The sequence below is a fragment of the Eschrichtius robustus genome, chromosome 7 (genome assembly GCF_028021215.1).
Source record: "Eschrichtius robustus isolate mEscRob2 chromosome 7, mEscRob2.pri, whole genome shotgun sequence".
In the NCBI taxonomy this organism is placed as follows: Eukaryota; Metazoa; Chordata; class Mammalia; order Artiodactyla; family Eschrichtiidae; genus Eschrichtius; species Eschrichtius robustus.
Window position 1 is genome coordinate 81,285,132 of NC_090830.1, and position 23,120 is coordinate 81,308,251.

General features: G+C 41.8%; 1 protein-coding gene across 9 annotated transcripts in view; it reads right to left on the reverse strand.

Annotated features, from left to right (window-relative positions):
• Positions 1–12,352: 12,352 nt before the first annotated feature.
• KCNMA1 (potassium calcium-activated channel subfamily M alpha 1) overlaps positions 12,353–23,120 on the reverse strand; it is a 745,622-nt gene continuing 734,854 nt past the window's right edge. For 2 of the 9 annotated variants that reach the window (XM_068547955.1, XM_068547959.1), the window contains one exon: positions 19,625–22,311. In XM_068547955.1, the coding sequence (XP_068404056.1) occupies positions 22,062–22,311 (250 nt within the window). In that variant the 3' untranslated portion in view covers positions 19,625–22,061. Of the gene's footprint in view, positions 12,674–18,097; positions 19,474–19,624; positions 22,312–23,120 lie in introns of those variants that run through there. The other 7 variants (XM_068547964.1, XM_068547957.1, XM_068547956.1 and 4 more) reach the window with 7 other exon arrangements.

Here is a 23,120-nt window from a genome sequence, read left to right on the forward strand (position 1 = left end):
TTCCTAGCTGTTCTCATTGGAACATTTGGAACAATTTACCAGTTTGTGATTATCAGAAATAAAAACCTCATCTTTGTCTTTTGACAAATGGGTTTATGCTATTATATACAATATTTTATTATTTTTGATATAACTATTTTAAAAGTAATTTAGTTATTTACAGCTTTAATTTATGCCTTTGAATATTGTGTCATAGTTAAAATGCCTTTCAATCTGAGATTTATTTTTTATGCCTGGCATATTTTCTCCTATTACTTTTTCTTTTTAATTCTTCAGTTATTTATATCTGGTCAGTTATTTTTATTTGACTGCAGTAAGAACACTTAACATGAGATCTGCCTTCTTAGATTTTTAAGTATATAATACAATATTGTTAGCTACGAACACAGTGTTGCACAGCAGAGCCAGACCTTATTCATCTTGCAAGTAATTTACTTTTTGCATAAAGAGTTAGATAAGTCTTGTATTAGTTTCCTAGTATTAGTTTCCTAGGATGATAATGAAGTAACACTAATTGAGTGACTTAAAACAACAAAAATTTATTCTCCCTCAGTGCTGAAGTCTAGAAGTCCTAAATCTAAGTATCAGTAGAACCAGGCTCCCTCTGAGACTCTGGGTAGACTCCTTCCTTGCCTCATTCTAGCTTCTGGTGGTGGCCAATAATCCTTAGTTTTCCTTGGCTTGCAGATTGATCATTCCACTCTCTGCCTCCATCCTCCCATGGCCATCTTCCGTCTGTGTTTCTGTCTCTTCCTCTAAGGACATCAGTCATATTAGATTAGGGGCCCACCCTACTCAAATGTGACTTCATTTCAACTAATTACATCTGTAATGACATTATTTCCCAGTAACGTAACAATCTGCGGTTATAGGGGTTAGGACTCCAACAAGTCTTTTGGGGGGTTTAGGACTCCAACAATTTAATTCTCAACAGGCATGACGTTTTATTTTACCCCCATGACTACTCAAGTAACTCAAAATCATTTGAATTACCACCTTTTCTCCACTAATTTATCCTGTTCTAAGTTACCAGGTATTTGGGAGAAATTTCTGGCCTCTTTATTCTATTTCTTTACTCTGTCTTTCAAGTCATGCATCAGCACTACAGTTTTGATTGCTGTCATTTTGTAATGTCTTTTGTTTTTTAATCAATTTTATTGAGATATAGTTTACATGCCATACAATGCACTGATTTTAACTGTGCGTTCCATTAATTTTGACAAGTTTATACAAGCACACAACCATCACTATAATTGAGACACAGAAATTTCCATCACTCTCAGATTTCCCTCATATTGCATGCCAGTCAATCCTCTCCTCTTACACCTGTCCCCATGTATGGTGCAAGTGACCTCACCTGCCAGTCTAACACGGATAAACCATAATTGCCCAAAGTCTAAGTCAAACACATAATTATCAGATCTGTTTCTGGTTACTATTTTGGGTGTGGGCCTGGAACCCCATTGTGGCCAATAGGACCTGAAGGGAAATGTACTGGGTTTCTCTAGAAAATATTTCCTCTATATTGAAGAGTCCCACGAGAGAAAATGTCCTCTTCTTCACAGGATATTGCTGTGTCTGTACATGGCTGCTAAAATAACTGCAACCATTGTTGACCATGAGCACAGACACTGCCAACCTGCTGAAGGCAGCAGGGCACAAAAGTGGAAAACACCGAGACTCTTGGTAAAGATGGCTCATTCCTGTTATCACCCAACCCTGTGACCAACTCACCTCTGGATTTCCATTTTATCAGAGGATAAACATGGAATGTCTCAGCCACTTTAGCCTGGTATTCTGTTATTTGTAGTCAGAATCATTCTGGTTAATATCCCACATTGAAGAGGGTGTGGAAAACCTGGGACTCAGTGATAAATGGTAGAATTATGATTTAAGACACCTCCTTTGGGGGATAATTTGGCAATATTAATACAACTAAATGTTTTTTTAAAATGACACAGCAATTCCAGTTCTGGGAATTTCCCCTACTATTAAGCTCACATTCATGCACCAAGATATATGCACAGGATGTTCATTGAAGCCGTGGGTGAAATAGAAGAAGACTGAAAACAACCTAAATATTTGTCAGTAGGAGAAAGGCTAAATAAATTACTTTTTACATGGAATACCATGTAGCCCTTAGGAAGATTGATGGATGGATTAAAAAATAATCTATACATACTGTTTTTAAAAAGCTATATAGAATGTATGTAAAGTATATAGCATGTTATGCTTGGATTATGCTTGTATATGCATAAACTATTTCTAGAAGGATGAAGAAGAAACTATTAACCATGATTGTCCGTAAGGAGGGGAGCTGGGTAACTGAGAAATAGGAGGGAGACTTACTTTCGCTGTTTACTTAATTTTATACATTTAACATGTGTGCAACTAATATGTATGATCCTATTATGATTAACTAATAATTTTTGTTTTAATTAATTAATGGATAAAGGATCCTAGAAAGGCATGTCATTTCTTGAGATGCCTTGTTTAAAAAAAAAAACAAAAAACTGAAAAACAGAATAAGGCCATGATCAAGGCCAGTGTTGCCAAGTTGAAGCCTATGGAAAAGGGTAGCCTTGGAGCTTGGATTTCGGCAGCTCAGTCCAGGGTGCTGTGTTGGTGCTGGGTATGCAATTACAGGAGGAACCGTTTGTGGTGGAATAAGACACATGCTTGCTAGCCTGGCAGGTCCAGAGCCCAACAATTACAGCAAGCTCTGAAGGGAGGAGAAAATGTCACCGTGTCTCATACTTGCCTGCTGTATATAGGACACTTAGAAATAAGGAACTAGGAAATGCAGAGCCCTAGAAAGGTCTATTCAGTGAACAGAACTTCATTCCCATCCCGATAAAGCTACTTACATCGTTTGTGGTCTTAGGCCCATATACATTCATTTTTCCTAAAAAGAAGTGTCTTAAGCACTTTTCCTGATGATAGTTACGCATGTTTAATCTACCTAAACCTAAGCAAAACAGAAATGTATAAAATGAAAAGCAATAGTCCCTCGTAGGTCTCTTAATTTTTCCCCTCTGCCTTCTGCCTTAACTTCACAATCACTGTTTATGGCTCGACCTTATTTTCTTCCAAATTTTAATGAATATATAAATAGACCTAATCAGTTAACAGTAATGGGATCTGACTATATGTTTTATTTTCTCCCTGTATGCGATATGGGTCGAGAGTCAGTAAATTTTTTCTGTAAAAAGTAAGATAGTAAATACTTTAGACTTTACGTGTCATACAATCTCTGACATAATTATTCATCTCTACTGTTACAGCAGGAAATCAGTTCGAGATGATAATGAAAAGGCATTGCTATGTTCCAATAAAACTTGATTTACAAACAGGCATCAGGCCACATTTGGCCTATAAGACATAATTTGCCAACCCGATATACATAAATCTACTTCATCCTTTGTACTGAGTGTCTAGTACTCCACTGAATGTATGAATAAATTCATTTAACTCAGCTCTCATTGATAGACACCTACAATTGTTTCTATTAGAAGCCCTCTTAACCGAGCACTACTTATCAACTAGCTGGGTTAGCTGCTGCTTCCTCTCCATCCCCCTGTCAACATGCTCACTGCTGCCCACGGTACACTGACATTTCATGCCTTGTGGGCCGCTCCTTGTGCTTTCACCAGCTGAGCTTACCAGCAGTCCCAAGCCAACCGAAACATTTGTGCTTGTTATTGTAGTATGTAATTGAATTAAATAGTATGCTAACCAAAGAAACAGAAGGACAAGAAAGAGCTTATTGACTCTACAAAAACAAAGTTGGTCATTTTCAGAAAGACCTGATTAAGGTAACTTGCTTTTAAAAAAATCTGTCAACTTAGAAATAGACTCACTGACATAGAAAACAAACGTATGGTTACCAAAGGGGAAAGGGGGGCGAGGAGGGATAAATTAGGAATTTGGGATTAAAAGATACACACTACTATATACAAAATAGATACATAACAAGGACCTACTGTATAGCACAAGGAACTATATTCAGTATCTTGTAATAACCTATAATGGGAAAGAATCTGAAAAGGAATAGATATATAGAGATATAGATACATATATGTATGTATATATCACTTTGATACATAGATATATGTACGTATATATCACTGAATCACTTTGCTAAACACCTGAAACATTGTAAATCAACTATATTTCAATTTAAAAAAAAAAAAAAGAAATGATGACTTACCAAAAAAAAAATCTGTCAAATTAGGTATGGGTGAGATAACTACAAAAGACTGAAAACCAAGGTGCATGAGGTGGGCGGTGAATGAGGAGACCCCTACTTTAGCTCTTTGGAAAGACCAGGCCAAGCAGCCAGGATGTACCTGGGCGCAGGCACAGCCCTGCTTCCTCCGCAGTTTTCAGAAGCTGGACTGGGCAGGGGAACTGCTTTCTGCCTGATGATACCCCATGGCCCCACTTGTCCAATCATTCTTTCCAGGTCTCAGGGGACCTCTTATCTCTGATTCTTAGCCTACATTTTCAGACTCTCTGAATGTGAAAGATTAGTAAGCATGAGATTCTGTTTCTTCTCTCAAAGCCCTGGTCCATTAACATTTAAAATAGTCCTGAGCCCATATTTACATTTTGATATCATTCATGCTTTATTTCCTTTGCACCCTGTCTATTCTGTTCCCCCCAGTTTTTCTCCCAGGCAGAATCTATCTTATCTGACGTTGCAAAGCAGTTAACATTGATTCTGGTGAATGGTCTACTTTGATTTTTGCTACAGGGAGATTTTAGCACAAATTCACATATATTGTGTTCTCAACAAATAGAAAAATATGTTCCACGTTCATCGCGCTGGGTATGTCGAGCCTGCTATTTTGTAACTCACTGTCTCATCTCTTTCATTTGCTTTCTCTGTCACTGTCGATCTCTTCCTAATACTTCATCCTTTGTGCAGACGCCTTCCTTGGAGCCAAATTTGGCAGTGGAGTTTGCCTAACTAATGGGGACCATATGCTCTGCAATTACATTCCCCAACAACGTTCAGATTTGTTAGCAAATATCGGAGAAGGCAAGTTGAGAAACCAGGGTCCAAAGACGGTCAGGAATTGGCACATTCTGACAGGTGAACCTGCCTTGCTGACCCCTGGGAATGAGTTCTCGTTTGGGCTGGTAGTGGCTTATGTAGAATAGGAATTTGTTTCTCAAAGTAGCAGTCAGTTGGTAGATTGTTCTTGAAATGGCTAAGTGCTTCTCTTATGCCTTCCCAATGACATACTGTACTAACCCCTATAGGTTAATTTTTAATACATGACTACTACCTGTTTATCCCCTCCCAGACTGGAGTGGGGTCGTGATGCTGCTCGCTGTTGTATCCCCAGCTCCCAGTAGAGGAATGTGAACATAATAGCTATTCAGTAAATACGTGGCTGAGGAACAAATGAGACAATCTCTAGAATACATTAAATGCCAATCATTATACACATTACATACACACAACCTGGGTGGCTTTTCTCCATTCTCTAGCTCCTTCCTTTCCTCCAGGCTAGACCAGCCTTAACTCTGGGAGTCCAGCTTCCCTAAAAGAGTTCAAACTTAGGATTCTGAAGATGATTTAAATGAGGGCCCTGAGACCACAGCACCAATTTTTAAGAGGTTTTTTGTTGTTGTTGTCATTGTCTTTCTTCTTTTGCCTTGCGATAGAGTTTCATTGATTTCTCTGTGGGGGTGAGTGTGGGGCAGGATGAATCAAAACCTCTAAAGGCTGCCTTGATAAGCTAAATGCAAGGAAAAAGAGCAACCGCTTCGCTATGCAGGTATCAGGAAAGGGTAACTAGCTTGGTTGCAGGTGGCTGAGGACAGACACGTTCTAGCTTTCCAGGGGCCTACCTGAAGGCTGCCTATTTCTTTAGCAACCTGCATGCTGGAGGTTTCTGCAGGAGCTTGTGGGCCCTCTGGCCATGGTCTGACCCTGGAGGGATTGATTCCCAGGCACCACATCTAATGACAGCGGCTCTTCCTCCCCCCCACCATCCATTGCTGTCTTGGGCTGGTACCCACTGACAGTCTCCTTGGAGGTGCAGGGCTCTGTTCACACTCGAAGCTGGAAAGGCAATGGAAGGCCATTCCCAGGCCTCCTATCAGTCCACAACTTTGCCTTCAGGGAGAGCTACAGCAACCTGATGGAAACTCAGAGACTCCACCCACCCCCACCCCCCCCCCCCACAGATGTGTGGGTGCTACAGAGACACAAGGCACGCTCGCCATTTTAGAACACAAATACATAAATTTTTAATCTGCGAAAAATACAAAATGAAACCATGTACAAGTTATGTACAAACCCTTTTTACAAGACAAGAGAGTTATCACTGGTTGTTACAGATGACAGAGTTGAGGAGATCATTTCAGAGCACCAGCATTTAGTCTCTCTTCCAATCCGGTTAGGTCATAGAAGTTCATCATTACCATCATCATCATTATCATCAATCATCACCATCACCACCACCACCATAATGCCAACAATCAAACGTCTGAAAGACAGATGAATAAGCCACGCTCTTTTTCCTTAATGAACTCGTAGGCTGACCTCTATATAAGCATACTTTTTTTTTTTTTTTTCCTTTGTCCCCTGAAGAAACATTGAGTGCAGGTTTTGGTGTTAAGTGGGGGAAGGTTTCTTTTCAGCATCTGGGTGGTGGGATGTGGGCCAGAAGTTTTAGGCAGGATGTGATTGTGTCACCTGGGAATGGAACATTTTTAATTAGGATTTCCAGGCAGACCTTGGTTCGTGTTTGAAATGTTGCAGTTCTGGTCAAATGTGTCTCAGGCTGTGCTCAGCGGAAGGAAGGGAGGGCAGCAGGCTGCTCCGGGGCAGGGGGAGCTTTGGTTTAGTGTGGAAGTGGGGCTCCATCAACCTTGTTGGCAGGGCTCCCCTACCTGCTGGCTGCCTTTACTCACACTGACCCTGAATCCCACGTGACGGACGCTCTAGTTTGCTCTGGCGGGCGTATGACGGTGCCGTGTGGACATTTCCATCTAAGATTCTCAACAGCGGGCCCAGGAAAGCTTCCTAAGGCAGGCACACTGGAGCACTTTGGTGTCACTTTTGTCCCTGTTCTGCTGAATAGCAAGGTGGAGGAGAAGAAACACAGAAGTCCTCGAGGGGAAAAACAGACCAAAGGAAAGCTTTTTAAATTTGAAATCTACCTAGCAATTAAGATTGATTTTCACCAAGCCGAAAACCCTCTCTTCTCATGCTGCCTGTCCAGAAAAGCCACTAAAGCAAAGGGATTGTTGCATTTGTTTTAGGAACGCTGAAACCAGAGCCGCCAGTGTGCGGAGATGAGGAACAATGGAATGACGTGAACATGGAGGCAAAAGAAGAAGCACACCTCAACATCCCTCTCTTCTGATCCTTCTCCAGTGACCTAGAAGTCCTATCCAACCTCCATCGCCTACGGCATCCAAAGAAACACAGAGCGACCGACTGACTGCCCACCCAGAGCCAGGCCTCATGACAAGCTCTAGAGACAAAACAAACAAGCAAAGTCCCTGCCCTCTTCAAGCGAGTCCTTTTACTTCTGAGTCGCCGTCTCCAACACCTTCATTTCCAACCTCATGGATGACCCACCCTCTCTTTCTTAAAGTTTCCGTCTCTGGTTTCCCATTTTTCTGATTCTGGAGTACCCTAGGTCTCCTTTTCCAAGGAGTACCTACTTATTTTGCTCCTTTTAGCCCTTAAAAAAATATGGTTGTAGCCCCCATGTTTTTCTGCCTTCAAATAAACCTTCCACACCTACACTTCCTCCTTCAGAGAACCCAGCCATACACTCCACTGTGTACATACCTCTGTGGTTCTGACGTCCAAATCCACAGGACCTTCCGTAGCCCTCCTCTCAGCTCCACTTTCCCCATGCCTTTTGCCTGGAAAGCCTGCCTTTACAGATCGTGCTCAGCTTCTTCCACTTTGAACTAATTAACACAACAGTTCTCAGCTGCCCGCATTCTTTCCTATTCCTCCACAGGGTTCCTCTATTGAGGTCCCAATTAACTGTTCCTTTCACAAAGAACCTTTTCCAGAACTACAGCCAATGACCCCAACAGCCAGCCCTCAAACCAGCCCCCAAACCAGCCCCTACCCTGCCATTTGACCTTCTACAAGTAGTAGGATCTATAACATTTATTTGAAGAAGGTAGGACTTCATGTGCTGAGTTGTGGACTTGGAGTTTGCACTCTTGAGAACTCCATGCTGCTGAGAAAATGTTCAACTCTGCATATCTGCTCTTGATGACTTCCAGGAAGAACTGACTTCGCAAAATATACAACCTAAAAAATGCACAGATATTGGTGTTTGTCACTCTGTTTAAAACATTTAGTGGCTTTCCATGAGTTTCTAGAGCAAGCCTCAACCTCTTAGCTTGGCCCTTAAGACAATTTACTTTCTAGCCCCTTCTCTGAAGTCTCATCTTACTTTCCCTCTGCTCCCCATAGTAAATGGACGGATTCTGCACTGGAATTCCATGTCCAATTTGAATGATGTGTTTAGTCGCCTATAAGTAAGGTGACTCACGTCGCAATTGGTTTGATTTTTTTTCTTTCTCTCCCTTTCTACCTCTCTTCCTTCCTTGTTTTTAAACTGAGATTCTCTTTGACAAAGAAAAATGGTAGATGAAAATTAGACTTATGAATGTAAGTAGCAAAGAAATAGTTGGTGTACTAATGAAAGGAAAAAAAATCAAATAAACAGAGGACGGGAAATGAAGTGAGAAGTAAGGCTGATACCTTCCTAGTGCCCAGATCCACGTGTGGAAATAAAAATGAGGAAAACTGCAGAAATCTGGGGGCTGCGAGCCTCTAACTGCATATTGGAGATTGGAGATATGGGTTAGAAATGAAGGGATTGATGGAAATTGAGCCTTGAGCCAATAAAAAAGGCAGGCCAGGATGAGACTGAGAAGAAAACCCTAGGAACACACAGAAAGATCGGATCAACATGATTCAGGTGAGTTTGAATTTTGAAATTTGCGTTTTGAACCTAAGGAGACTCTCCCAAATGTAAAGCAGAGGAATGAACATTAACTGCTACGTGTCCAGAGCAGAAAAGGCACTACCCTCAGGAGGACTGCTTGGGTGGTGCAGCAAGAAGGACCATTATTCTAGTACAGGACAAGACTGTCTCCAGGGGCTTGGCTTGTTCCCATGCTCCCCCCCCCCCCTTTAACTCATAGCACATCCTCTCAGATCTGAAAGGGACCTTAGAGTCATCTAGATGAATCACTTTCATTTACAGATGAGGTCACTGAGACTCAGAGAGTTGAAAGAACATTTTCGAAGTGCATAGCTAGCTATTTGCAGATGTAGCTTGTGAACCCTCGTATTCAACCATAAGTAGGAAACTTGGACTCTTCGCTTTTCAACATGAAAATATCCCCAATGTTCTTATGCCTTCTCACTTTCTCCCTTTCTAATCCTAACCAGACAGTTCTAATTCCCTGTTTATTTAAAGTCCTCAATTAAATTTTATACAAAGTACATTATAAGATGCCCCAAGCTTTGGAAGGAAAGAGCTTCTGGCTGTTCCCCAACATGACTTAGTCACAACCACTTTTATTGAAGGTGTTTTATCTTGGTTCAAGGGGCTATTTTAAAATATAAAATTGCTCAGATGAAAGCAAAAGTTTTCTTAATGAGGAAGATGATGATGGTGACAATGCTTTTATCAGTAGGTGCTTTCTGCTTTTAAAATAGCCTCTTGGTGAGTTTGATTCCCAAAGCACTTGAGTTACTAATTTGGGAAAATGGCTTTTCTGGAATCCTAAACTGGGGTGGGACCTCAGAGCCTTATAACATGGATTATACCCATGATGGCCATCCTTGGTCTGTGCTGAATGTAGCCAGGAAGATAGGTCTGTCAGAGCGTGGTGAGGTGAGGATTCCCTCAGGGCCAGAAGGCTCAACAAATAGAAACAAATCAGGAAGCTCTGGCATTCCTTCAAGCCCTTCAATGATCTTACGATCTCGTTTCTGTTTCCATTTCACTTTCCGTCTACTGGGTACCAGTTTTTGCCAAAGGAGCCACCAGCCAGTCGTTTTGTATACTCCCTTTAAAAAATGCCTTATTTCATTTTCCGGCCCCAAACAATTCATTATTACAAAGGCAAAACAGCACAACCTTGCTCTACCTTAGAAGAAAATGGATTCCTGCCAATTGGTGTTTGGAGGGGAGCCCTTGCTCCAGGAAACTATCTTAGCCATTTTGGTTTAAAAAAAAAAAAAAAAATGTTTAGATTCAAATCTCTAGCCATAAAGGGCATGGAGTTTGTACTTCCGTTTCCAGTGTGCATTGGTTTGGAGAGATGGGGAAGAGAGGGCAGCAGGCATGGGACACCGTGGCCTGACTTCCTCTAATGGAAGAGCATTTAGGTGGTGGCCACCAGTGCCTGCCAGAGGAGACCAAATAGTTAAGACAAATTCAGAAATGGTTATCAAGTTATCAGGAACCCACTAGGGTTCATGAAGGAAAGAAGAGCGTGGATTGATGTACTAAGGTGAACCCAGTACAAAATCGTTATGTAGAAGAAGGCCTAGCTTTCAGGAAAGTTGTCAACTCTCAGCAAGGGTTTCGCCCCACAAACCCATTTTACTTCTGTTGGAAACCAAGAAATGTTTATAAGCCTGAAGAGAATGCTGACGTCATTTTAGTCTGCTGAGTAGACTAGTGATTGATTATAAGTAATTTTTCAACAATCCAGTTGGACATACATTATATTCACGATACTTTTATAGAACTAATTCTACAAAAATGTGACGACAGGGTAACCACAGTCTGACAAGTCACTTTAGGACGACGCCTACAAGGTGGAAACACAACTACATTGGCTCTGCAGGGACGGGACAGAGGTGGAAGCTCATTTTGCCTACGTTGGTAATTGGAGTACTTAGTGGACCTATGTTTTCATGATGATTTCATTGCTTGGCTCTGATCTGATTTGCTGTAACATACTACGTACCACGGGGTCATGGCCTAACGGAATAGATAGCATGGGACTTCGGGGGATATTTTGGTTAGTTTGGTTTCTTCAAGTGTCCACAGTTTACATTTTTAAGAAAATAAAAATCACTATCACATCCATGCTGCTCCAGAGAGATCCTGATGTTTCTATCAAAGACTGATCATTTTGAAGTTGAAAATCATTTGGAATGGAACAATTGCTGGGACGCCATTACACTGAGCATGCAAGCAACAGCAGAGCTCGGAGACATCGGAATTGTGTCTGATGGTTAGAAAAATCTTTTTGACCACAGTTTGAAGTGGCTGATACATTAGATTTCATTGCTGGTAATTTTCAAAGGCTTTTTCTAACAGTCTGTATTAAGTGCATTCAATGCTGTCCTTTTGTTGTTATTATTTTTTAGGTTGCTGTAACAAGTTTGTGTGTTTTGTCCCAGCAACTAAAGGAAAGCCTGCAAAATTTAGATCTGGGCAAAAGTCATCTCCTCGATCATGGAACTTTTCTGGCTTTTACACAAAAACTCAGTGAATAGCATGAATGTGTTATCATATCCTGTGGTTAGGTAAAACTATTCATTGGTGTTTACAAACTTTCAGGCTAAAAGCCCTGGACTTGGGGAATGGGGAGAGAGTCCACCAGACCTTTCCAAAGTTGCAATTACTGCTTGGTTGGTTTGGAGATACGAAATGAGAAGCATAACAGCATGTAGGAAGGAGTCCCCACCATTAGAACAACAAACAGAGAAATGTCTTCTGTGCATCTGGTCCTCAACTTCCACGTCCCAGGCATGCTCACAACCCTCCTGGTATTGTTAGCTGGCAGGGTAAACCCGATCTGGCATTTGTAGAAAAGCTGCAAGAAGGTCTTCCCTTTAAATATATGAACAAAAGGATGAGAAATACAGGATGAAAACTAAAACTACAAAAATAGGACTTTCGAAAATAAGTAACTTTCCATTTATTAAGAGCTGGTGTCAGTACAGCCAAAATACATGCCCATCTAGGAAATTCACCTGCCCTCTTTTGTCTTCTTTTTTAAATTTACTAAAATACATGTTTATATTATTGGACCATTTTAAAGTTGTCTTAATAATCCATTTCCCTAAATTATAATTAACTGTGGTGGTGACCATCATTCTCCTCAAAGAAAAAGAGAGAAAGAAGAGAAATGTGCATAAGGAGTCTGGCCACATTCCTTTTGAGTTTGCATTGTTAGCTATAGGGAATATATATGACAATGGAAAAAAAAGAAAAAATATATTTTCCTTCTAATAAATAAAAATAATTTAAAATGCTAGAGGCTATACATGACTATTTTAGTATGTTCATTTATAAATGAAATCATTTTCTTTTCCAAAATACATGGAAGCAATATTCAAGGCAAAGAGAAAGATCTGTCTACTTTATTTTTCTTGCAATTCTTGCTTATCCTAACGTTTCCACCAGTGATTCAGCATGTAAGAGGAAGAAAAGTCACGTCACCATTTATGAAGTTTGTCAGGCTTTAAAAAAATAGTTCTGGTCTCCTGGGAGTCAACATTCATCTTCAACTTCTCTGATTGGTGGAATCAAGCTGCTTGTGGATTTATATTGGTTGATCTGGTTAGCCATGTGGGTACTCATGGGCTTGATTTGAATGTTTCTGGGATAGGCATTATCCGGTTCATCTGTAAACCATTTCTTTTCTGCTAAAGGGCAAAACGGATAGAGAACAAGAAGGAGAAATGAGAAGCTTAATTAGTCCTAGGGCAAAGACTTTGGAAAGTTCATTGAAAAATGCAAAAAAGGTAATCGAGAGAAGCTGACAGTGAGTAATTGGTAAGAGAGACAGTGCAGTGTAGGGAGAACCCCGGAACCTGAAACATACCTCAGCTGCCCGTAGCAAGTGATGAACCAGTGGGCTATTGGGACCTGGAGGCACCAGGGGTGGACTTCAGAGAATAAAGAGGGGTTGGAAGACTAACTCTGGCAGTGTTCTCTGGGGTTCCTTTCTTGGCCTAAAAAGCTTTGGTGGCGAGGAGATGGCGAATATAACAAATATTAGGTATGGGCATTGCACCTAAAGAAAGATTTGTGCATCCATTGATTTGAGTGGAAACTGAGGGACATTGTCCCTTCCGCAGGCTGAGTGATCTAGAATCTTATGCAGGATCTCCTTCTTTGCTTGCACAAGCATACCTAAAGGTATATCTCAATCATACCACTCTTTTGTTTCTTCTGCAGCCAGTTTTGGGGATCTTAAAGTAAGCCCACAGATTTTTGCTGGTCAATGAGGGTGAAAAATCAGAATAGCAACCAATGTTTTCAGAGGCTTTTGAGATGGCTTTAATTTCAAGAAAGAAAACTCTATGTTGCTATAAAGTTATGAAAAGAATTCCTACTGGCACTGTCTTAACCGACTATAATCACCCAAGCTGTCAACAAGGGAGCTTGACGAAGTCTTGGCATTTCATTTCCACCCTAAATCCAGAGATGGCTGAAAGAGAATGCTGAGTCAGGGCATTCAGAGGCTGGGGTGAGGATGAAAATGGCCTAGCATCCTCGTGGCAGTTTAGTGCTATTTCATAAGACTCAGCCCTCATCCCCGCCTCTTTCTACGACTGGAATTTTCTGGGAAATGAGCCATGTGTACAGATACAAAGGGACTGGGGCAAATAGTGCATTCACACTTGAGAATCATATGCCTCATTTTAGTAGCTTAGGAAAAGTAAAGAAAAAGGGAAAAAGCTTTCAAGCACACCCACTGCTATAGAGACAATGGCCTCTCCGGCCTTCTTTTCTGCCTATCAGAACAATTCATAACTGCCTTGTCAGTGGTCCTGGATGAATACGTTAACAAAATTGCTCACCTGGCTTGATCATGATAGAGGACCGTGCGTGTGTGTGTGTGTGTGTGTGTGTGTGTGTGTGTGTGTGTGTGTGTGTGTGTGTCCCTGCATGGCTAATGATTTATAGATCCAGTATGTATGGTCAGCTCATGACCACTCTCCTTGTCTCTCATTGGACCATGCTTCCTCTTGCTGTGTCCAGTGCCCTGAGCCCCCATTGTAGACACCGAGCTGGAGCCAGGATGAGCCTTGGTGAAAGCTCACTCACTAACCTTTGTTCAGCAGCTTGGTTTACGCCCCCCAGGAAACTTCCTGCCTCTTGGATCATTCTCCACCCATCTCTCTCCTTCACTGCACTGGCTCTCTCACCTATTATAATTAAGTTCACTTTGATTTGAACAGATTGGACGATACGAATTCATAATGCTACATCCTCACAGTGAAGCTAACTGATTAAGTGCTTTAAATTATTCCCCCTGACAGAATGATAAAGTTACAATCTGTTCTGAGATGATCTACAGCTTGCCAGACTCCTACAGCTTCTTTCTACATTCATTTATCTTTTTGTCAAGCAGAGCTTTTTTTTTTTTCTAAGCTTCAATTCCATAGATCTTTTAAAGTCATCAGCACATCTGAATTATTAATGAGGCTTTAGAGGCAAGGTTCCTGATGGGCTGGTTAAAAAAGGTTGTGTAGAAATCTGGGACTGTGTACACATCAAAATAATTTCAGCTCCATTTAAAAAAGCATTTAGTTCAAGTGTGACACAGATGAACCATAATGCATTTGTGGAAACCAATTTTTTTGTGATCTATGATTAAACTAACCTTTCAGAGAGGAGTAAAGTATGATGGTTATCATGTTTTAAAAGCATTGCCAGGCCGCTGAAACAATTTCAAACTATGACTTTTTCCAGTGGTTTATGTATAAAGATGATTTTCAGAAGAGCTGAACCCAGTGTCTGTGCTGTTTGCCTGAGCTGCCCTTGATTTTGGCCGCGCCCTTCTGTGGACAGATTTTGCAAAGGGATTTAGTGCTAGGTTGGACATGCCAGGTTGGAAGGGAGAGTGAACTCTACTGATGGAAATGAGTAGCCCTTCTGGGTGAAAGACCTAAGACAGCTGCAATTTGCTGAAATTTTTACAACTGCTGCAGAGAATAATTGTTCAGAATTTAGTCTTTACAGTTCAATTCAAAGTTGGCGTTTTGACCTTTCACGGCAGAGAGAATATCAATTTCCTCCTGCTATCTGTAAGAAAGAGAGCATTGTTTCCCCCATTTAAGCTTCTTTCTCTTTCCTTTTACACTTCTTGCCATAAATATAATCTAAGCAGAGTTCTCCCTGTGTTTTGGCCATTCAGCTTCAACACAAAAAGGAGTTGTGTTAAAGTGTATCCTGGTGACGGGCTGAGGTTTTCCTTATGCCTGAGAAACAGGCTTTTTAATTCGGGTGCCTCGTAAGATGTAAACAGCTGTTTTGTTGGAGACTCGGTTAGATATGATGTTGAAGAAATGGAAATAGATGAATGCTCTGAGCATTTTACTTAAATGTCTGGGGACAAAGGTGTTTCTCCCAAAGGGCTTGAGAGGAACCACACTTTAACGACTGCCGGTCATTCTGCTCCAATGGAGAGAGCTTTGCCATGACAATGACACTTTGGTTTATCGAATTTTGCCTTCCAAAGGAGCTGCACCACTGGGTGCCTACAAGATTGGCCTTAAGGAAGAGTACTCAGGGAAGGAATTCACGTGAGTGCTGAAGTGGTCCAGGGTCGATCCAAATCCCTGAGCTGGTCTCCTCTCCCTGCCTCATCCCACGAGCCAAAAAGATTTCTGGGGGGCTTTATTTTCTCATCCCTAGGATGAGAAGGGCGATGGATCTGGTTTTGAGGGCCTCCTCCCTGCCAAAGAAAAAGAAATCCATTTGTTAATAAGCTTCTTGAAGATGTGATGCACGATGTCATCACTGTGAATAGACTGTGGGAAGTGCCTGAAGTCAGGGAAGGAGTGGAATTCAACAGTCTGTGGCAAGTGATCTGGTAGAACAAGATCAAACCCAGAAAATAACTGCAGAGAGATGTGACACTGCCATTGGGAGGTGTCACCTATCAAGGCCAGCCATGCCATGAGCCATCCACTGTAACCAAGGAGATGGCATAGAGCAGTAGGTTAAGGTCAAGGGGATCTGGTTCTCTCATGTACTAGTAGTTGTGTGGCTCCGAGCGGGTTGTTACATAATTTATCTTAACTTCAGTTTCTCATCTGTAAAATGGGGCTGATGGACCTTCCTAATGGTGTTGTTTGGATGAAAGGGGCTAGTGTCCACGAAGCACTTATCCACATACATGGTAAGTCAATGTGAACTGTTAAGACTGTCAGTATTATTAGTAATATTAGGGGGCATTATAGCATAAAGTTCATGGACTTTAGTTCTAAATACCTCTCTGGCACTTCCTGGCTGGGTGACTTTGAATAAACCTGTCCCTTGGATCCTGTATCTTTCAAATGGAAATACTAACAGCATCTACATCTGAGGTTATCTCGAGAATTGAATGAGTTAATATACATAAAGTGCTTGGAAGAGTGTCTAGCCCATGGTAAGCACTTGGCGTTTGTTAGTTTTTAGTATAAGGTCAGCATGGATATGAGTACTCTCTGTGCTAAAGGACGACATAAGGATAGGTGATACCTTTTGGTGTGATTGCAGATAAACTAGGGTGGAGAACTGAGGTGTATAAACTTGGGTGCTGGCCAGAAGAAAGGGGATTTTGGCAGCAGAGATGATGGAGAAGGATTTGGTTGGGTAGCCCTCCTTGGGAAGGGGAGGAGAGGCAGGAGTGACACCCTTCAGTGGTACTTGTGTCTGAAATATTGGCTTTCAACTTCACAGGGGCCCTACCCCACCTGCAAGCCATCTGAGTCTTCCATTGCTACCTTCATCACTGACATTCAAGGGTCTAGAACAAGGGTCAGGACTTCGTCCAGCCATGAGGAATCCCAAGGGAGTAGGCTACGGCAGGGAAGGGCTTGAGACCTGGGCTGACATAACTGCCTGGGGACCCAGAAGCACAGCAACAGGCTGCACTGTGAAAACAGAGTCTGCTGGCTCTGTGGGTTGTCAGTGCTGTGGGATTTGGCCTTTTCACTTAACTGCTCTCCAGAGAAGGGAGCATGAAAGGGGAGATGATGATACAGCAAAGGTACTTGGAATAATTGGGCCTTTTCTCGCTGTACCACAAGCTGAAGTTCAGAGAGAAAGGGCTTGAAAGGGAAAGGTTCCATTTGGATAGAGATAACAGTTGAAAACAGTAAGAGCTAACAAGGAGCTCAAGCCTTCAAAGGTAACGCTGTGTGGTTTCACATCTCACACTTCTGAGAGCTAGTCTGGCCTTCCCCCGCCCCCTGCCTAGCAGACCCCAAGGCGCCAGAGGACCCCACCCACACATACTGCCTCCTTTCCTCTCCATGGGCAAAGTACGGTTATTTCACAGAAGTGAAAACTGCGCCAGAACCAGAGCAGTTTTTACCTATGAAAACTGTCTCGCTCCTTTGCAATTGTCCAGTATGACTCTATTTGCCCCTTTTAACTGTAAGGCCGATGCTGCCATTCCCTAGGCAGAACAACTGCTCCCTCCTGGCCCTCTTCTGTGGCTTGATCCAGCTGACACCCCAAGGGTGGACTTTTCACTCCTCCCTTTCAGGCGGTAGGGGATGATCCCTCTCACCTCCCTATGTGATGGATGTACAATCTCCTGGTGGGAGATAGTCTACCGGTAGAGTTAGTGACAGGTGCCCACAGCTACTTCATCATCTTATGACAAAGCAGGGATGGGCTGAAAGAAGCTGATTGAGACATTGATTTTTTTACCCTGTCTTGATTTCCGCAGGCCCTGAAGTTTCTGCGCTCTCTTCTTTCTCCTTCAGGAGCCTGTTGCTATAGGAACCTGGCAGGTTGATTTAATTGTCTCTATTGGGATGCAGACACCTTTCGGCTTTTCCCATGCTGAAGAAGAGCCCGTCAAAAGGTTCCTCTGGTCATCTGGGATCTTGAGGATGCTGGCGGGAGGCAGAGTCAGTCTCTCCACTCACTGAACTTACGGGGGTGTTCCCCTTTCTCGGAAGCTGTGTACTCAGCTTGAGAAAGTGCCAACAAACATGACAGCATTGTGAACCATCTACAGGCATTCCTTGAAATTGGCTAAGCCAAGGAGGTGAAGATAACTTATCAAATGATGAAAGGTATAAGAATTTTTAAGGTCAATTTATTTCAAAAATATTTATTGAGCACCTACTGAGAGTAAGGTTCTGGGTCATAACCTGTAATATTCATAATAGAATTTGAAACCTCTCCCAATAATGGTAGAAATCTGACTATAAGGGTCCGAGTTTCTCTTTATCCGTTTGAACTGGCTTCAGGAAGGACCCTGGGTAGCAGATATTAGGGATGTTGATTTCATGATCACCTGAGTGTTGAGGCTGAGAGGGTTTCACTGTGCCTCCTGGTCTATCCACTTACTTAAGGTTCACCCCTTTCAAAGCCTAAAACAAATTGAACTGAATGGCTTACAAATTGCTTCTCTTTTAGAATGGTGCAGATAATTGAGTTTCTAGCTACTGTTCTCTTTAAGTGCACATCCTTTCTCTTCAGAAACTCTTTCGCTTTCCACCCTGACCTACATGTTTATTTTTTGGGTGGAAAGGGGGAAGAGGAGAGACATCATATGAAAACCTTGTATGCCTCCTTCCTAAGAGAACCTGAAAGAAGGATGAGAAGTTTGGGGTCACATGAAAACCCATGGAAGAGAGTCTTCATTCAATTGAGGAAAGAACAATATAGTAGTTTGGGCTCATAAAAAATAGAAGTAATAATGATACCTTTTTCATCACTGAATATATCATTAGCCAAGTACAATCAACTCTCAACTGTACGCCTGAAGTCCAGGGAAAATCCCAAAATTTCATCACAAGTCACAGTCTGTTCCCACTCCATTCCCGTCACAAGGTCCTCTCATCAGAGCTGCTAACAGATTGTATAAAAAAAACACATTTTGGATTTACTTCTCTCTATCTGCCCAATTTCTGGTTGGGATTTCACAAATGTCTGAAAGGCAGGTGGGAGAAGAGACCCAGGTAATATAGAGACTGAAACATCAACCCCCAGATGACTGGGTGTGGGCTACTGAGTTGATACATCCAGCTGAACAGCTTTAATTTGGGGGTCATACTGATCCAACTGCAAGGAGACCAATGCTTTTTACCATTAATAACCCTCCTGGTTTAAATTGAAAGGGGTAAACTGTTCACCAAGAAGCAAGTTTGCCAAGTGGAATAGCTGCAAATGTTTTCCAGAAAAGCTTGTCACCTGGCATCATCACTTGATTTAGTCGGTCTTGCCAAGATAAACACAGAAATGTGGACAGACTGATGGGGGACTGGGTTGGGGTGGTGGTAATGGGGGGAAGTGGAGGAAGCTGGGTTTCTTGATGGGAAAATGCTTTTGGACTTGGAGCAAGGTACCAAGGTGGGCGGGGAGGCCACGTGCAGATTGAAAGGCAAGCCAGATGGAGAGAAGTTTCCCCCAGATTACCCAACCCCAAACCCAGGAACACCAAAACAAACTCTAAGGGGTCTAGCGGTAGCAGCAGGACAGCCTCATTGCGCTGAGCAATTTAGAAAGTGGAGGAAGGTGGAGAAGAAGGAAGGGAAGAGGTGGGGAGATGGGGAGGAAAAAAAAAAAAAAAAAAAGCAAAGTAAATAAATAAAACCACAAACAGAACAATAGAAATAAAAATAAACAAACCAATAACAGAATAAAATTTGTAACTCCTTTTTTTTTTTTTAATTTCACAAAAGTTTTCACAAGGACAACGTTATAGGAGAAAACCCCCAGCAGTGGCTAGGTCATGCAGAACCATTAATCGTCATACCTTGGCCCATTCTATTCATCCTTGTTGCACTTTAGAGAGAGAAGTAAGCTATGTGAGTTTTACAATGCTTTTAAACTGTCATATTTCCTGTTGAGCACTTTAACTGGCACATTCTTATAGTTATAAATGTTCTGAGGGCATAACTTTATAACCTCCTTTGCAAAGAACGTATGAAGAGCTCTTCACGATCCAAAACTAGGGGATATGTGTGTGTGTGTGTGTGTGTGTGTGTGTACGTGTTTATATATATATACACACACACACACATACATCTGTATATATGTGTATATATATATATATATAGTTATACATAAAAAGACAGTTATATGTAATATATAAATCAATATATATAGGGACAAAAATAATTTGAAAAACGTCTTCCACTCATAGGGCTTTTTAATATACATGGATACAATGATTCCCCACCCCAGTACTGACTGCAACACTGCACCGCTCTGTCTTGGGTGTGGGGACGAACGTTCTGACTGAGCCTCACCATTTTGACAGTAAAAGTGCTTGTCAATTCACACAGCAAGCAAATCTCCAAAACTATCATGCTTGGGGGGACAGGGGATCCAAAATCTAAACCCAAAACATTCACCATAAAAACACCTTTTTAGAGATGGTTACAGCTGTGACATTTTTCTCCTCCCCTCCACCCTATGCTGTTCGATGGAATTTGTTTTCAAGTAAACATTTCAAATACGTATATAGCAGCCCAGGGCTAGTCCATCCATACAAGAATTTGGTCATGGTGGAGTTGGCCGATTTTTAAGAACGACTGTACTGCCTAAAGCATGATTTGCATGCATAAAATATCTGACAACTGTATATTGAAAAAAGGGTTATTTTTCTACCTTTTCCCTCATGCTTACTAACTTTAAAAAAAAGAAAGAAGATGAAAGAAAAAAGAATTATACCAAAATGTATTTGGCTCACTGTTGCACTCTTTTTCTTCTCTCCCATCTGGTAATGACAAGGGGGTCATTCTCTGTGACTGTCATTCACCTGCCTAAGTGGATTGGCTACGTTAAAGAAATTGACGATGAGGAATTTTTCCCACCAGCTTTCTGCTTTGGGAGAGCCAGCATCAGGCAGCTGTGCCAACAGTTGAAGGTAGTAGCTGGCTTTTGTCTTTGTTGAGTCAACTGTGGCTTGATCCTCCTACCTTCTGATTTATTTAGCGTGTCGGCTCCTAGAAAAACATGATCTGCCGCTGGGTTTATCTTCCTCTCTCTACCGCGGCCCCAGCCCTTGCTCCTCCCTGGCATTGGGGCCCTAACTAATCAAACAAAGGGGAGTAAAAAGGTCCCCTGAGAATGCGTGGAAAAATACTTGCTCTTTCCTGAGCATTATTTATTCTGTACATAAGGTAAGTAATTCACCTTTTAAAAGATGTAAAAGTCCCAGGAAGGCAGTTTTTAATGACTTACATCTGATATTTATGATACATATGGCTTTTCATCCCAAATGTCAAAAGTGAGAGAAAAAAAATAGCTATTCATATGGCAGCATAAGGAGACAGAATAACAATTTAATATGCAATCAAACCTCTTTTCACTTCAATTAAATGACTAGCATTTGATACTTCCACGAAGGGAACTATTCTTTCCTCCACAGTAAGGGAAGAGATGTTCATATGAACTCCCAAAGGAAGCTAGCTCTGGGACAAAAGGCCTTGGTGAGTAACTAAAAAAATCTCCAATGTTCTAACAAGCAGGTACTTCATTCATCATTATCTACATAAATGGCAAAAGCCTTTCAAATGCTTCGTGATACTTCGGCCCAGAGAGTGGAAAAAACCAATATGTTTTGGTTGCTTGTTTCAAATAAACATGTGTGTATATATTATTGTGTGTATATAAAAAAAAAAAAAAAAAAAAGAGAAAGAAAGAAAAACAACAACAACAAAAAGAAAACCCAAAGCACCCTGATAATCCTTATACATCAGAATAAACTTTTCTTCTACATTAACTAAACTTGCTTTGCATAACTGATGTGGATCACAAACGCTCCCTTCTTATCTGTGAACTCATTCCTGCAGTGAGCTATTTATGTCTGGAGCATGCCTTAGGGTTATTTTTCCCCTAGAATCATAAATAACTTTTGGTCCGTCTGCTTATTTGCTGTTGTGCTCAAGGGTTTTATGGTGGTGGAATAAAAATGACAACCACATGCACACTATCATACATATGCAAATACGTGTAAAGAAAAGGTGGGGGGGACTACAGGGGAAAACGGGGAAAGTTACTGTTGGAAACACCCACTGGGAAAATGAGTGGCAGATACAGTTTCACACACGGAGGCAGTGGATACATATGTCAGAGCCGCTCTTCCTGCACGTACTTCTGTTTGTCTCGGGACTCCCGGGACTTGGGCCGGTTCTGTCGGTTTGCTGTGGATGGGATGGAGTGAACGGAGGAGCTCTTCTTGCTGGAGGACTGGGACGAGTGGGAGGAATGGGAGAGGCTGGCCCGGGACTGGCCGGCGTTGTGGTCAAACTGCATTAAGCAGAAGATCAGGTCCGTCGGCACGAGCTCAAACTCGTACGGGGGGTTGGTGATGACATACCTGGACGCGGAGAGCAAAGAGGTCATAGAATGAGGATAATTCGGTGGAGATTTCACCTCTGAACCAAACCAGGTCTACCCGAGGATCTGGGAGATGGACTTCCAGCTGGTCCAAGGCCTTAAACAGTATCTTCCAAGTGGAACAAACTCTTCCTCTGTTTAGCTCAACAGAGAAAGTCAGCCATGAGCCCTGGCAGAGATGCTGAATTAGCGCCAGTCATGGGAGAACCAAACGGTACTTCCTGGGGTCTACGTACTCCTTTCAATACAATATCAAGTTCCCTTCTGATCCTGAGTGGCCCGAGTGCATGCAGGAGGTTTCCAGGACTGCACTGTACCTCTCATTCTAGAATGTTCTCACAATCTCAGACACAGGTCACAGGATCTTTGTTTACCATGATCTAGCAAAATCTTAGTCCTCCCTCCCTCTTTATCTTTTAAAAATCAACCTTGGTAGAGGATTTCACTTAATGCAAGAATATAAAATACCTCCCTGCCTACGTGTCCCTCAGGCTTAAACTGTTCTCCTCAATTTGATCACGTTTTTCCCTGGTTAACACCTGACATGACTAAAAATCACTTTGTTTCATTTCTAGCAGGGGATTTCAAAATGGTGGTCCTCAGGCCAGACATATCAGCATCATCTGGGAACTTCCTAAAAATGCAAATTCTTTTCTTTAATTGAAGTATAGTTGATTTACAATGTTGTGTTAGTTTCAGATGTACAGCAAAGTGATTCAGCTCTCTCTCTCTCTCTCTCTCTCTCTATATATATATATATATATACGTTCTTTTTCAGATTCTTTTCCA